We start from the raw sequence: 17051 nt of genomic DNA, 5'->3' as shown, positions 1-17051 counted from the left end.
GAGAATGTTGTTCCCTTCCTCTCCCTCCCCCCTTTTCTTTTTCCTTCCCCTTCCCTTTCTCTTCCTCCTCCTCCTTTTCCTGCTTCTCCTTCTTTTTCTTACTTAAATTTGTTTTGCAGAATGTCTGCTTATTATTTATATCTATCAATAGGGAGGTCTATATAGCAGAATTTAGACACTGAGGTTGTTGGCTGAATCAATATCCTACGTTAGCAGTTGCTTGCTGATTTGCATGGAGAAAACAACACTAATTTGTGGCCCTGATTTTCTTAGAGACATCAAGCCTGAGAACATTCTCATTGACCGAACAGGACACATCAAGCTTGTGGATTTTGGATCAGCGGCTAAAATGAACTCAAATAAGATGGTAACATAATGGAATGAGATAGCTTAATAGAGATTATGCTACAAAGTGTTCCGTGGTCCTCATAAGTTTGGAAAATATGGGATAACTTTGAGTGACATTTTGGAATCTTCAACTGCCTGTGTAGGGCGTGATTTCTCTGGAGGTGGTTGTGGGGATGGGGACATAGAGCTATTTCCCAGACTTGCTTGACCTTGGCACCCTATCTGTTAATACCCTACAAAACATTTTTTTTTTTTTAAAGATTTTATTTATTTATTTGAGACAGAGAGAATGAGAGACAGAGAGCATGAGAGGGAGGAGGGTCAGAGGGAGAAGCAGACTCCCTGCTGAGCAGGGAGCCCGATGCGGGACTCGATCCCGGGACTCCAGGACCACGACCTGAGCCGAAGGCAGTCGCTTAACCAACTGAGCCACCCAGGCGCCCCCCTACAAAACATTTTTAGGAACATCCTTATGGTTTGGTTAAAACATAAAAGGGAAAATGCTCATTTTTGGTTTTCTTCTCATTTTCCTTATTATAGATTATCTTCTGTAATCTTATTTCACATCTGTATTTTCTATTCAGCAAAATTGAAAGAAATCACTGGCACATTTGAACCAAATAACCTTTAGCATTAAGAACCAACTGCTCAAAATGTCATTTCGAAGTCCTGGACCTCTGGTAAAAATTAAGCTGTATTCCCCATGCTAAATAGGAAGGCCAGAGGGTACCTGCTGAGATCAAGAGCAAGAATACTTGAGGGAAAAGATGACAAAGTTAAAAAAAAAAAAAAAATATATATATATATATATAGAGAGAGAGAGAGAGAGAGATTTAAAAACAAACCCTAATAAAATTGGTACAGACTAAAGTGAATTTTCATGTCATCTATGCAAAAAACTGGTAGGTCTAAGAGAAAATCAACTTAGATTTTAAGACTTATTTTACAACTAACCCATTTGGTGACCTGGACAAATTTTTAGGAACTTGGCCTTTCATCCTTTCTCAGTAAAGTACTGATTCTAGTTAAAATCCACAAGTTAAGGGGAGCCTGGGTGGCTCAGTCGGTTTAGTGTCTGCCTTTGGCTCAGGTCATGATCCCAGAGTCCTGGGATTGAGCCCCGCATGGGGCTCTCTGCAGGAAGCCTGCTTCTCCCTCTACCTGCTGTTCCCCCCTGCTTGTGCTCTCTCTCTCCCTTTCTGTCAAAATAAATAAATAAGTAAATAAATTAAAAATGCACAAGTTAAGAGGTTAGAGAGGTTACTCTGTAAAATGCCCCCCTTCCTAATGTCTGAGAGTTAAGTCCTTATAAAGGGAAATACGTAAAATTGCCTTTTTTCCCTCAGGCTCCTTGGAGGAAAGGTGGGTGTTATCAGGTTGATATTAGGAAAAGGTTTGGGGTTATGTTAACTGTTTGCACCCTAGGCTCTGGCTTCCCTGTTCGGCAGACCTGAGGCCTACTTGAGATAATTTACTTGGTGTTCAGATCCTTGGAAAAACAGTCTCTCTAGGCGCTGTTTCCCTGCTCCCCGCCAAATCATGTTCTTGTAATCGACTCCTCTACAATGAGATTTAGATTATAGGAGCATGATAAGCATTTCATGTTTTAAAAATTACCTGCTGAAACAGGCATGAAAACTTAGTTGTTGAATTTAGTGGAATAAAGCACAGGAAAAAAGTTAAGTAATGGAAAATTTTTATCATAGTGGACTCAAAAACTTGTTCATTGCATGAGTGACCTTAATAAACTCATGCATCTAGAAATAAACTGAAGCATAGATACATGGTCTAATTAATTGAAGTGTAGATACATAGTCAGCTCTGGATACCATAGACATTGACCATTGATATTTTGCCCTGGATAATTCTTTATTGTGGGGGGCTATCTTGTGTATTATAGGATATTTAGCTATATTCCTGGCTTCTATCCACCAGATGCCAATAACACCCTCTCCTCCAGTTGTGAAAACCAGAAATGTCTCCCGGCATTGCTGCGTGTTCCATGGAGGACAAAATCACCCCTGGTTGAGAACCATCCCAAGTTGATTGAGAAACAGCAGACAGCTTATTAATGAGAGCCAGCACTAGGTATTTGCAACAAGAAAACCTACTTGGGGAAAACTAGATTATGATCCAAAGTCACTGCTTGGTAAACAAATAGGAATAAAGAGTAAGGCCCCATCTCTGCATCTGGAATCGCTCACTCTCTTCTGGGCCCCAAGTGGAGAGACTGAACTTTCCTTCATTTCAGGTTTCTGTTTCTCAGTGCTTCAGACTATCCCTTTTCAGTTCTTCTAATTGGAACAACCTTCACTTCAGGCGCAGAGCCCTTCAGAGTCACTCAGGTTTATTTGCAGCTCAGTGCTCAACCCCTGATTATTCTGGTGAAGGAGATAAGGCACTCAGTCCTGCATACTTGAGAGTAGTGCACCTCCTCTTCTCTTGGAGAAAGAATCGCCTCTTCAGGGGCACCTGGGTGGCTCAGATGGTTGAGCGTCTGCCTTAGGCCCAGGTCATGATCCCAGGGTCCTGGGATTGAGCCCCACATCGGGCTCCTGGCTCAGCGGGGAACCTGCTTCTCCCTCTCCCGCTGCCTCTCTCCCTGCTCATGTTCTCTCTCTCTCTCTCTCTCTCTCTCTGTCTGTCTCAAATGAATAAATAAAATCTTCAAAAAAAAAAAAAAAAAAGAATCGCCTCTTCAGAACTTTGTGCTTTTTAGAGCCAGAATGTGACAAGCACATAGGAAGGAATTTTTAGCATTGTTTTAAGTGAAAAGGCCTTTAATTATAAAAGACCGATAATGTACAATCTAGGTGAAGTCAAGTATGGATATAGAAATACTTTTTTTTTGTATTTTTGATCAGTGGAGGTGGGTTAAACTTTTTTTTTAAAGATTTTATTTATTAGAGAGAGAGTGCGCAGGGGGAAGAGGAGGGGGGAGGGAGATGGAGGGGGAGAGAATCTCAAGCACACTGAACTGAGCATGGAGCCCTTTGCCCATTGTGGGGCTCAGTATCACGACCCTGAGATCATGACCTGAGCCAAAACCGAGTCAGACGCTCAACTGACTGAGCCACCCAGGCATCCCAACATGTGTTTCTTTTAAATAGAATGTTTTATAGGCCTAAAGGACATTCTAAATGTTTTTTTGTACTCAAAATATATGAAATATAATCTACGTTTACTGAAATTCATGTATGCTACTCACCTAAAATCAATTCTTTCCCCTACCACTCTCAAATATTATCTACGAATTTTAGATATTTGTGACTTTTAGATCTGTTGGGTTTTCCATCTTCCATTGTCATTATTTCAAGCTTCTTGGTGTGTTGCTTTGAAGTATTCTTACTAACAGTGGGGAACCATACTGCCTAGAGGTTTGGGTGTTGAGCTGAGACATGCCATCCACCTGCTATGTGCCCTTAGGCTACCCATTTCACCTTATTAGAATCTCAAAGAGTGGCAAATAGTAAACTCTTCCAACCTGTCTCATTCAGCTCTCACACAAACACTTGTAAGGAGATTGTAAATAAAGAGCAGTATAGCATGTTAAGTGTTAATCAGCCTCACTGAGCAGTTGAAAATCTATAGGAGATAGCCTTTTTTGACATTTACGTAGGAGTGAGAAGATTTTATCCTTTTCCCGCAAGAGGAACAACATAGTGAGATACCATTCTCCCCCTACCGCCCCCCCTGCCCCAACCCCCCATCCCACCCCTGCTTCTGCAGGTGGATGTTTCTGCCCTGCGTAGCCACATGGGGGAAATTTAGGTTGAAATAGTTTTATGTTTAAGCATTTTATGGGAAGAGGCTTGGGGGGAGACAGACAGTGGTTTTCTTACTTTCTTCTCATCTGCTTGTAAAGGAATCTAAGTCAATCCTTTTTTGTTTCTTTTCTTAACCTCTCTCTCTCCTGAAATATGACTCCGTCTTCTGTCTCCTACTCATTTTGTTATTGTCTCCTGCTGAACTGGTGTATTTTCTTCCCTGTCAATACAGTGAAAATTAACTAAAATTTAGTAAAACTTTTCAGATGGTGCCCTGTACATGGCTCCACTTTTAGTATCTTACCCAGATTAGCTGGCTGTGAATAGCCACCAGAGGAGAGTGAAAGCATCCTGCAAAATCCTTATCAGGATGTGAGACATTAAGTGTTGAATGGGTTTAATGTGCTTGGAGGTCAATAACTAATGGAAATTTAGCTGTCATTAAATTGTCATTAAAAACCTTTGTAAGTTACTATTAAGTACCTAATGTACTTTATGCAGGAGATGTGCATAAAGGAAGCTAGGGATATTTTCCCTTAAAATTTAGAAAATCACAAAGTGATTAGACATAAATGTGTATAATCACATGCTTGTTGTGGGGCAGGAATTAGGGAGTTATCTGACTTTCTTGGATAAGTCTCATCATGAATCTGAAAATGAGGCATTGATGACTTAAACCCCTTGCCTGGGTCATGCTGATAAACACAACCCAGTCAAGTTCCTTTCAACTCTTTGCTGGTGAACAAGTGACTAAGCCCTGTGCACTGCAAACAAGGAGACTGAATGTTCCCAAACAGTCTAGTGTGATGACAAAATAAAACCCAACAAGTGCAAAGATGCATATTTGAGGATTGCATAGTAATAGTTCTGCAAGGTAATTAGGCATAAAGGGTAAGCATTTAATGATGACATTAGTTTTTCTTCTCTTGTTTTCATATTTAAAAAAATATTATTGTCAGTATGGAGGGTTTTTACCAAAAACCTATAGTTTAATCCTAGTCCCATGCTGAGCTCATTAACATTTACACACACATTAAAAGATAGAAGTCTTAGCGCAGGCTCCCCAGCATCAAGGCTTTCCCTTGACTTACGCTGCTTTCAGTTTCTCAAGTTTAAGGTACCCTGTCTTAGACCAGATATCGTCTCCTTTCTCCCCACTTTTATCTATCAGCAATGGCTTGTGGCTTTCTTGGGCAGTGTGACCATCTAGCTTTCCCCAGTGGGTACTTGCAGTGAAAATTCTTTTTTTTTTGGTAAAGATTTTATTTTAAAGTAATCTCTGCACCCACTATGGGGCTTGAATTCACAACCCCCGAGATCAAGAGGGGCATGATCCACTGAGTCGGCCAGGCACCCCTCAGTGGAAATTCTGTTGCCCAAAGCAATGGATGACTGGCGTCAAGAATACCAGTATCACACTGTTGTCCAGATTTAGGGTTTGGAAAAACCTATGGTGGGCTTGAGAGAAGGGGTGAAAAGAGAAGGAGAAGGGAGAATGGGTCTGTTTCCTACAACTGTGGATCTGTGGGGCAGAGGGATGGATTAAAGATTAAAGTTACAGGCTTGAAGAGCTTGAGTCTCCATCCCTAGGGAAGGGATGTAAAGCCCAGCCTTAAAGATGCGTGCCATATCTATAAAATCTCTAACGTCTCTCAGGGGCACTCAACATCCTTTAATGGGGAGAAGATTCTTTTGTGCCCATGTAACTGCTCACGTGAGAGAAGCCTTTTTAAAGGCAGGATTACTGGACAACTGTAGGATTATTGGTTAACACAGATATGACTAACATCAGGCCCTTTCTGTTTTGATGGGGAAGAAGTCAGAGAGGTGATCCTTAGCCTTTAAATTTCATGGATCAATAAGACTTCAAAACAATTTTCAAGGCTGAAAGGGTTGCCAGCTTACTCTGTTGTCTAGGAAGGAGTGGGGTGGGAGGGGGGCAGAAAACCTTTCATCAGCATCATTTCGAGAAACAAAGGACGTATAAACACTAAAACAGAAGGACAAATTCTTAAAAGGACAGTTCTTCAAATGGGATATATTTAGCTTTACAAAAAGACCTACTACATTGTCCTAGCCTTTCTTTGCCAAGGTCAGGTGCTTGAGTGCCATTGGATTGGAGGGCTCTGGATTTCTGAACAGTGGGGAGGGAACCACAGGACCAGGAGTTGGGGGTGAGGAAAATGAACTCATTAACATTGGACCTCTGGTGGAAGATATTTATCATGTCTTTCCCTGTGGGTGGTTCAAAGTAGGAATGTTGACTCTAGATATTTAAACTTGAGATACAACGAGTTTGCAATATTGTTTTGCCCCAGCTAGCTGCCAGGTTTTCAATAATGGGTAGATTGATCTTATAGATTCATCTTCAGGATTTATTATCATTTTGCTGTTTTCATAAGAGAAGTTCTGTGTAACATGTATCAGGAAAGACATCTTCTGTTCTAGTTATATACCCAACTCTTATTTGTGTAACCAAAGGGTGTATATCATCAACAACTCTTGCCCTTTTGCCTTTGGATTATATTATGTACTTTTTTTTTTTTTTAATTAGTAAATCGTTTGCATTTCCTGACAGCGTGCCACTTGACAGAAGGTTTAAGTGCCTGGGAGAATAGTAATCAGTGGCAAATCAACTCATGTCTGAAATGTGGCTGTTGGCAATCTATTTGAGAATAATTGAAAGTTTGCTGTGTTCATTTTATTTATGGGTTTCCAGGTGAACGCCAAACTCCCGATTGGGACTCCAGATTACATGGCCCCTGAAGTGTTGACCGTGATGAATGGGGATGGGAAAGGCGCCTACAGTCTCGACTGTGACTGGTGGTCGGTGGGAGTGGTCGCCTATGAAATGGTTTATGGAAGGTCCCCGTTCACCGAGGGAACCTCAGCCAGAACCTTCAGTAACATCATGAATTTCCAGGTAAAGAGCTGGTCGTAGGTTCTGAAGTAATACGGAGAGCTGTCATTTAAAAATGTGCGAGTGAACATTTGTGATGTAAATCAGCAGTGCCTGGATAATGCCAATAGCAAATACTTAATAAAGCACCTCGTGCTAAAAACTGCTCTAGACGCTTTAGTAATTGTGTTTCATTGACTCGCAGCTGCCAGTCATTGTAAGCTTGTGCCATTATTTTAGGTCCTGCTAAAAAAGAAAAACTCTTGCCAATTAATCTATCATATTTCATTGATTATAAAATGCATTTTGATTTTAGTGCTGTTGTAGGAATAACTGAGTCTTAGACTTGAAATACAGTTCATTAACTTGGCTAACCCTCAAACAATGTGAGAGGTCGATATTCTTTTTCTTTTGCAGATGAGGAAACCAAATCCCAAAATGGTTAAGTAACTTGCCTAGGATGTCTGGCTTTGAGTCCTTTCCTTTGATAGATATTCTGCTGGGCTCTTTCTCAGTACTCCTAGCTGTCGAATATGATAGTAAAATCGAATGGGGCTAGGAATTAGAATTATGGCAATATATATGGAGTAGAATTAAAACCATTTTCTAATAACTGTACATTCCAGTATGTTAAACCCATTTCTTAAGGATATGATAAATATGTATGTTTTAGTTTCAACCGAAAGGAAAAAGGAGAAACTTCACAGGTTTTTCTAACTCATTCAATCTCATCTTTCTGGAATGCTTAGTACATATTTTCATATGTATGATACATATTTCATATGCTTAATACATACATATATTACTTGTTATTCTTGAGTCTCCTCTGGAGTGAAAGTTTCCCCTTAGATGATTTTTGGAGCCAATTTATCTCCTTCATTTCAGTCTGCTCGATCAGTAATGAGTGAATTGCGCTTGGCCCGGTTAGGTACTGGGTTTACAGTGATGAGCAAGGAGAAGGCTCTCTCTGCCTTCTCTCCCTGTTATCACATAGAAATCACAGTGCACTGTGTTTGTGCAGAAGTAGATTACAAAGGGAGCATGGGGGCGGGGCAGTGATCGGGTGGAAGAGGGGCATGGGATGGGGAGGGCGTTCTAGGCAGAGAGAACAGCATGATTTGTTCAGGAGCTTTAAATAGCTCATCATTGTTGGACAGCAAAGAGCGAGATGGGGAGTGGAGCTACAAGAGACAGAGAGGAGCAGGGTCAAATCATGAAGGATATTGAACCCTTGTAAAGGAACGGGACCCATTGATGTGAACAGGCCATTTATTTTGGGAACATGCCTTTGGTCCAAAGTTAAGAGGGCACAAAACTTCCTTCTTTTAAAAGAAAAAAAAAGGGAGAGAGAGAAACTTGCATATATGAGAAATACCTTAACTTTGGAACATCAGAAGCTGAATCTGCTAAGGAAATGCTTATTTTATTTTATTTTATTATTTTGGAATAGCGGTTTTTGAAGTTTCCCGATGACCCCAAAGTTAGCGGTGAATTACTTGATCTGATTCAGAGTTTGCTGTGTGGCCAGAAAGAGAGACTGAAGTTTGAAGGCCTTTGCTGCCACCCTTTCTTCTCTAAAACTGACTGGAATAACATCCGTAACTGTAAGTAGAGCCACAGTCCTTCACTTCTGGTGTTGGAATTAAGTGTAAACACTTGAGAATGATCGGAAATTATTCTGACCCACAGGAGGTGGTATAAATTATATAAATAAGGGCCTTAATTATCTACAGGGGATAGAAAAGGCTAATGACAGAGCTGTCGGTAAGTGATAATTCTTCTTTAAAATTGTTTGCACAGAACAGGGTCATTTATCAAACTCTGGGCCTATGTGGCCTTCCGAACATCATCCCTCAGTAAGTTAGAGGTACGGATTGGTGGAGTTCAAGGGTTGTCACTTGCTTTGACAGAGTTTCTTCTCAGAGGAAAAGCAGACCTAGGTATATCCTTCACAGATTAGGAAAAAAGACTCAGAAATGAGGCAAAGCGCCACGTTGCTCTGCGAATGGCCAAGCCTGCACAGAAACCGTAAATGTCTCTCTGGGTTCGTTTGTTCTCCTCTAGAATATTTGTCTTTGTTCACAAGCTTGTAAAATCTATCACATAGATGCACAGTGGAGTCATTCATTCATACATACGTCACTCTGGGATCAATTAGTGCAAAGGGAATTCATTAAAAACAGAGACCTGATTTATTATCAACAAAAACCAAAATGCTTGGTTTTTTACAAATTGGTGATTTTTTTATTTTTGGATGTGTTGTTGATTGAATGTGACCCAGTGATTAGCACAGAGGAGAGCCAGTAGGAAAGCAGTTGGTCTGTGTGAGTGTTTTATCCTCGGTGATGAGGGGAAGTGGGGAGTGGAATCCATTTCTAAGGTGTCAGCACCAGGCTTCTAGCTGGAGCCATGTCGTTGTAATGTAGGAGTTGGGTTAAGATCCAGCGTTGTCCAGTTGAAAGCCATTGTGATGGTTTCTCTAACCTGCCCAAATATTTAAATAGGCTACGTTTTTGTAAATATTTCTTAGCAATTTTTTTTTCTTCTGGTAGGGACATTGCTTACTTTTTCTAACCTTCATGCATCAACCCCCAAATCTCCAAGGTTCGGGGCTTTTAATCAACAGTATATTTTCAGGGCTGTCTTCTTTTTTCGCTTTTAGAAAGATTTGATACAGTTTCCCATAGATGCTATTCATATACTCAGTCTTTTCTTGCCTTGCCTTTGTGTCTCTGTAGTCTCCTTGAACGAGCAGTTAATTTTTCTTTGTGTGCACTTGCCGATTATATCTTAACAACCTGTCTCCACTCAAGTGAGCCAGTGAGTGGTGATGAATTACCCAAGTAACTTTATTTTGAGTTTTGGTTCACCTTGATGTTGTTTTTGGTATGGTGTCAGAATTCCCAGATTTTGTGCTAGTCTTTTTCTTCCAGGCTGTTTTATAGGCTCTAGGCTTATTGGACTTACAAGTGTAACTCCTGTTCTGTAAATTACATAGTGCTCGTAGGGGATACACGTCAGTGTAGATTGTGGCCCATGCTGTCCATCACAAGGCCCATCTTTTAAGGGTGACTGGCTGACACAGTTGGTTAAGTGTCTGACTCTTGGTTTTGGCTCAGTTCTGATCTTGGGGTCAGGAGATCGAGCCCCACATTGGGCTCTGCGCTCCGTGCAGAGTCTGCTTGGGTTTCTCTCTCCCTATCTGTCTGCCCCTCTCCCTGCTATCTCTCTCTAAAATAAAATAAATAAAATCTTTAAACAAACATACAAAACAAGGCCCATCTTTTATTTATTTTTATTTTATTTATTTATTTTTAAAGATTTTATTTATTTACCTGACAGAGAGAGAGACAACGAGAGAGGGAACACAAGCAGGGGGAATGGGAGAGGAAGAAGCAGGCTTCCCACTGAGCAGGGAGCCTGATGTGGGGCTCGATCCCAGGACCCCGGGATCATGACCTGAGCCGAAGGCAGACACTTAACGACTGAGCCAGCCAGGCGCCCCAGCCCATCTTTTAGAAGGTCCTGGTTTTCTTTGGGATGAGATGACTTTGTAATGGGTCACTACAGTCTTGGTCATCTTCACACTTGCTGCCCCCATACGTGACTCACCCTGCCTCCTGTGGCTATCTACTTAAAATTTCCATGTCCTAAATCATACCCACTTAGTTTTTCCTTATTATTATTTTTTTTTAGAACTTACTTTTAAGTAATCTCTATACCCAGTGCAGGGCTCGAACTCACAACCCCGAGACCAAGAACCAAGAGTCTCACACTCCACTGACTGAGCCAGCTAGGTGCCCAGTTTTTCCTTATTTTTAACACATGCGCATGTGTCATTCCCTCACTCCCCGCCATCTTGTATTAGGGGATTCTCATCCACCTGAATCCTGATTCTTTTTTTTTTTCTGAGGTTATTTTTTTAAAGTAAAAATTGTAGGGTGCCTGGGTGGCTCAGTCAGTTAGTTAAGCGTCTGCCTTCAGCTCAGGTCACGATCCCAGGGTCCTGGGATCGAGCCCCACATTGGGCTCCCTGCTCGGAGTGAAATCTGCTTCTCTGCCCCTCCCCCACCGACTTGTGCTCAAGTGTGCATGTGCTCTCTCTCTCTCTTGCAAAAATAAATAAATAAAATCTTAAAACTTGAAAAAAAGTAAAAATTGTATATAAGGTGTACAACATGATGATTTGATGTACATACATATGGTGAAATGATTACTGTAGCCAAGCTAATGTTCATATCCATCTCCTCACATAGTTATCATTTTTTCCTTTTCTGTGTTGAGAGCACCTGTAATCTACTCTCTTAGCAAATTGCCAGTGTTCAATACAGAGTTATTAAACATAGTCATCATGCTGTGTATTAGCTTTACTTATTCATCCTATATAACACCCAACTTTGTACCCTTTGACCACTATCTCCGCATCCCGCACCACCCCCCCGCCACAATCTGGTAGCCATCCTGCTCTCTGCTTCCATGCATTTAACTCTTAGATTTCACAGAAAAGTGAGATCATACAGTTTTTTCTCTTTCTGTGCCTGTGTTATTTCTCTTAGCATAATGTCCTCCAGGTTCATCCATGTTGTTGCAAATGGCAGGATTTCCTTCTTTTTTTTAAGGCTGAGTGATATTACCGTGTGTGTACCTGTGTGTGTACCACAACTTCTTTATCCACTCATCACTGATGGGCACTTAGATTATTTCCATATCTTGGTTGTTGTGAATAATGCTACTATGAACATGAGAGCACAGATAAATCTTCGAGGTACTGATCTCATTTTTCTTTGGGTGTACAACCAGAAGAGGGATTGCTGGATCGTGTGGTAGTTCTATTTTTAGTTTTTGAGCCACTAAAAATAGTTTAGTTTTTGTTTTCCGTACTGGTTGTAACAGTTAACATTCATTCCTACCAACAGTGTACAAAGATTCCCTTTACTCCACATCCTCGCCAACACTTGTTGTCTCTTGGCTTTTTTTTTTTTTCCTCCCAAAATAGACCTGGGCGTGGTGCCCAGTGCAGGGCCCAAATCTATGGCCCCGAAGATTAAGACCTGAGCTGAGATCAGAGTCTGACGCTCAACCAAAGGAGCCACCCAGGCACCCCCTCTTGTCTTTTGGTTACTAGCCATCCTAACAGGTGTGAAGTGTTATCTCAGGGTGGTTTTGACTCGCATTTCCCTGATGATGAGTGATGTTCAGCACCTTTTCAGATACTTGCTGGCCATCTGTATGTCTTCTTTAGAAAAATGTCTTTTCATGTCCTTTGCCTTAAATCTTGATTCTTAAAAATCTTGGTGGTTGGGGCGCCTGGGTGGCTCAGTCGGTTAAGCGGCTGTCTTCGGCTCAGGTCATGATCCCAGGGTCCTGGGATCAAGCCCCACATCAGGCTCCCTGCTCGGCGGGAAGCCTGCTTCTCCTTCTCCCACTCCCACTTGCTTGTGCTCCTGCTCTCGCTATCTCTGTCTCTGTCAAATAAATAAATAAAATCTTAAAAAAAAAAAAATCTTGGTGGTTTTTATGGACTTCCAACTCCCAGTATAGTGGCTCTGAAGTGTTATGAAATATGTTTGCTCTAAAAAAATTTCTTTTAATTTTAATAAACCTTTTACTTTGGAATAATAATAGATTTATAGAGAAGTTGCAAAGATAGTACAGAGAGTTCCCACATACCCTTCTTCTCCCAGTTTCCCCTAATGTTATAACATCTGATGTAACTATGCCACATTTGTCAAAACTAAGATTAATGGGGCGCCTGGGTGGCTCAGTCATTGAGCGTCTGCCTTCGGCTCAGGTCATGATCCCAGGGTCCTGGGATCGGGCCCCGCATCGGGCTCCCTGCTCCGTGGGGGGCCTGCTTCTCCCTCTCCCATTCCCCCTGCTTGTGTTCCCTCTCTCGCTGTGTCTCTCTCTGTCAAATAAATAGATAAAATCTTAAAAAAAGAGTCATCTCTATAAAAAAAAAAACTAAGATTAATATTTGCACATTACTATTAATTTAACTTGAGACTTTATTCTGATTTCACCAGTTTCTCCACTCGTGTCTCTGTTCTGTTCCCGGAATCAGTCCAGGATACCATATTGCAATGAGAGTGTTTGTATCCAATGGGACTCTGCCTGGCTGAGATACTTGGTGTAGCTCAGCCAGTGGGTGGGATCTTCATGTCCACTGAGGACTGGTAGTGCCTTTTCCTAGAGGTTCCATGGCATCCCTGACTATGCAGAGAGCCACGGTATTCACTGAATTTTTCCTAGCAGATTTCCCAGTTTTTCACCAACCTCCAATCCCTGTGTATTTGCAATCAACTCAGGGTTGTGTGATTGAAAACATTGCTGGACTTCATGCTGTTTGAACTACTTTCTAACGACATAACTCTAACAGAAATTATGCCTTTGTCCAGTCCCATTTTTCATAAATGCACTTTGAGTGATTTTTTTCAACCAAAAAACTTGAAGCCATTGGATTTCCTGAGTTTATGGTTGCTGCTCAAGTGCCTTATGGCTCCAGCATATTAAATATTTCCACTTTCCACACACAAGATTGTCCCTTGATGAAAGCAACATTAGCCTCTCTGCTGCCTCACCCCTAATTCTTCTTTTTCTTGTTGTAACCAGTGAAAGGAAGTACTGCTTAACACAGCAGGTAATAATCTTCTAAAACTCATTATCTCAAGAGGTGGTCCTGGCAAGATATATAAATGCAGTTTAAGAAGGGTCTGGGCAAATTTCTGAATGACAGAATTGGGAGTGGCTGCTGAGGGGGGAACTAGGACATGCCTTGGCTTTGACACTGAGGTCAGACGGAACATCTGCGTCCTCCTGGGTCCAGCCTCTTAGGGTTGCTCTGGGCAACACCACGCGAAACAGGAACCTGACCCAGTTCCGGAATGCTTATTCTCCCAGCAAGTCAAAAGCTTTGTGGAGAGTTACTGCCCCATGGAGGTCACCAGGTGCCCATTACCCTGATGTTCCATTCCCAGCTTCACATGATCAGATGTCAGCTTGTGTTTTCAGCTGCTTATTATTATTATTTCAAGGCTGCTTTCCAGGTTCCAGTAGGAGGCTTCTTAAGTATCCTGGCTGCCCTGGGCTCTGCAGTCCCAGTGATGTTTCTGATGTTGGGCAAGAGTCTGGTTGTACCCAGTCTGATTTCCTGAGCTTCTGGAGAGCTGAGGCCAATCGGAGTGCCTCTTCCATTCATGCCTTTGTGGTTATGCCTCCATTTCCTGGCATCACGCACCTGCTCCTATCAGTGGGGAAGTTTTGCTGCCTGGTGCGCTTTTCTAGTTGCATCAGTTAAAATATGTTCCCTGCACAGGCACAGTGATGTCCACGGAACCAGCATGCTTGTCCCTTTCATTCAAGACCACCATGTCCCGACAGTAAGGAATGTAGAACGTGAGTGTGGATTGTGGAAGTATCCTGGATCGTCTGTGGTGAATGCTCTAGAGAACTTGCATTGTCTGTTACTTATGACACAGGCTGCTTCTCCTGATTTGTGTTCCTTTCACTATTCTCAGAAAGACACGTTTCTTGCAAAATTATTGTGAGTTTTCAGGTCCTTAGCGTTTGTTAGCAGAGAGGACATTTCACTTCCACTGGTAGTGAGTGACCTGGGGGTGCTCTCGTGCTGATGAACACTGAGGTATTCCCCTGCTGATAGGTCTCCTTTTTGTCATTGATGATCATTGTGCACTACCAGGCCCCGAATGGCCTCATGGTTGCTCAATAAATTTAGGGGATGATGGCCTTTGGTTGAAAGGAAAGGGATTTTGTGGCTCTGTAGCCTCATGTGAGCTCCTTACATATTGTTGTATGCAGAAATAAGCACCATGTAACTCACTGGGCATCTACTCTGGTCCTTAATATGGTAGGAAATATTGGTTAGGTAGCCCCTGTTGTGTGCCAACCAGTAGGTGTTTAAATACAGCACACTCTATTACTTGAAAACAATTCTGTCAGAGGTCAGGATTACTATACCCATTTTACAGATGTGGACACTATTCTCACTTGTCTCAGGTCACATAACACATGAGTGAGAGAATCGGATTTGGGTCGAGGTCTGCATGACTCTAGCGCCCATGCTCTTTCTACAAAACCATGCATGCCTTAGCATAGATCATTGTTAGTAATAATATTTGTGGTGATGACAAAGAACCACGTCACATTTGCGAGTGGTTTAATCTCTACGTCTGTTTAGTGCATATGGAATCACAGTAATTTTTGAATTCCTCATGATGTTTGAATATCTACCTCCTCATTGTGCTAAATTAGTTGTAGCTCTCTTGATGGGCAAATTTGGATATAGCCCTGCCTTCAGGGAACTTACAGTCTAAACTTTGGGTCCTCTGCTTACATAGAGCTTTGTTCCTGTTAAATTGCTCAAAATCATAGAAAAGTTAATGCTTAGTAGGTCACTCACTGGCTTACTGAACCACATATGCTTGATTTTTTTTTTTTTAAAGATTTATTTATTTATTTGAGAGAGAGTGTTTATATGCATGAGTCGGGGGAGGGGCAGACTGAGAGGGAGAGAGAATCTCAAGCAGACTCCCTGCTGAGCGTGGAGCCTGTTGTAGGACTTGATCTCATAACCCTAAGATCATGACCTGAGCTGAAATCAAGAGTCAGACGCTTAACTGACTGAGCCACCCACATGCCCCCACAGAGGCTTGATTATAAGCAAAATATGGACTATGACCTGGTGACTCTTTCCCCACATACAGCATCCCATTCTTTCCTCTAATCTGTTACCCTCCCCAGGCCTCAGACCTAGCCTGAGAAAGGACAATGTTGGATTGAAGACCCACTTCCACATTTGGGGTTTATATAGTCTTGAGATGAATTGACAGGACTTGATTCATATTTTCTGTTTATTAGAACAGGGTTTCTCAACCACGGCACTGTTGACATGTGGGACCGGATCATTCTTTGTGGTGCAAGCTTATGTGTGAATTGCAGGATATTTAGCAGCACCCCGGCCTTTACCCATAGATACCAGCAGCACCCACCCCCGTGCAGATTGTGACAACCAAATATGTCTCCGGCCATTGCCCAGTGTCTGTTGGTGCCACATCTGCCCCCGATGGAGAACCATTGATTTAGAATTAGCCTGGTTATTACCAGGAGAGAAAATATTGCAGTCATCAGAATCACTCGAGACTGCCGTTGCTAACAAGTCATGGAATGATAGTTTGGGGTCAGTAGGACCTTGTTGCGCAGAGTGCAGTCTGTGGACCAGCAGCATTGACATCCCCGACATCACCTGGGAGCTTGTTAGAGATGCAGAGACTCGGGCCCCCCTAGACCTGCTGAGTCAGAAACTGCACTTGAATAAGATCCCCAGAAATAAGGTTCCTGTGCATATTAGCATTTGCGAAGCCCTGGAAGAGGAGAAAATTTATCCTGTCAGCCTCAGAATTTCTTGCTCATCTTTGTAGGGCCCTTCTTCCTCATTTTGTTCTCTGGGCTCGGGATAAGGGGAGACTGCTTTTTGGCTGAAAACTTCCATAGGTGGATGGAAATGCTTAGAAATGCTGGATTTTAGGCTCTGCTTTTGAGGAATTTAAAGCTTTTTTCTCAGATGAGCTTTACAACCTTCCTGTCTTTCAAGATGGTGGCTTACCTTAATCTCCACCCGCTGATAGCAAATAGGTGGTTGTAAGAAGGCGTTTATATGCCTTCCACTGTCCATCCCTGCCCCGCCCCCGGCTTACTATTGTCCCATATTTAGTTTCAGTTAAGGATGGATTAAGTTTTCTTCATTAACTTGTTAGCTGTGTATTATATTGCCATGCCATTTTTTGAGCACCTACTATGTTCCAGGGGCTCTGCAAAGCACATTATGCGTATTATTGTCCCATTTGCTCACTACACCTCTGTGATATGGGTGCTATGATTAGTCCCACAGTACAGGTGAGGATATTGAGGCCTAAGGAGATGAAGCCACTTGGCAAAGGTCCCGGAGCCAGTACTTGGCAGTGGCAGAAGTCAAATGCAGTTCTCTCTGACTCCAGGTTCTCTTTGCTTTTATTTATTTG

At 42.1% G+C, this 17051-nt stretch overlaps 1 protein-coding gene across 1 annotated transcript in view; it reads left to right on the top strand.

The window, feature by feature from the left end:
* CIT (citron rho-interacting serine/threonine kinase) overlaps positions 1 to 17051 on the top strand; it is a 162954-nt gene that overhangs the window by 32380 nt on the left and 113523 nt on the right. Inside the window, exons 7-9 of the mRNA XM_035017121.1 lie at positions 274 to 367; positions 6835 to 7038; positions 8465 to 8618. Of these exons, the coding sequence (XP_034873012.1) occupies positions 274 to 367; positions 6835 to 7038; positions 8465 to 8618 (452 nt within the window). The remainder of the gene's footprint in view (positions 1 to 273; positions 368 to 6834; positions 7039 to 8464; positions 8619 to 17051) is intronic.

This window comes from Mirounga leonina, unplaced genomic scaffold (assembly GCF_011800145.1).
Source record: "Mirounga leonina isolate KUSES-001 unplaced genomic scaffold, KU_Mleo_1.0 Mir_171, whole genome shotgun sequence".
NCBI lineage: Eukaryota > Metazoa > Chordata > Mammalia > Carnivora > Phocidae > Mirounga > Mirounga leonina.
The sequence above is the reverse complement of the archived record's forward strand: the minus strand, read 5'-3'. Positions and strand labels throughout refer to the sequence as shown.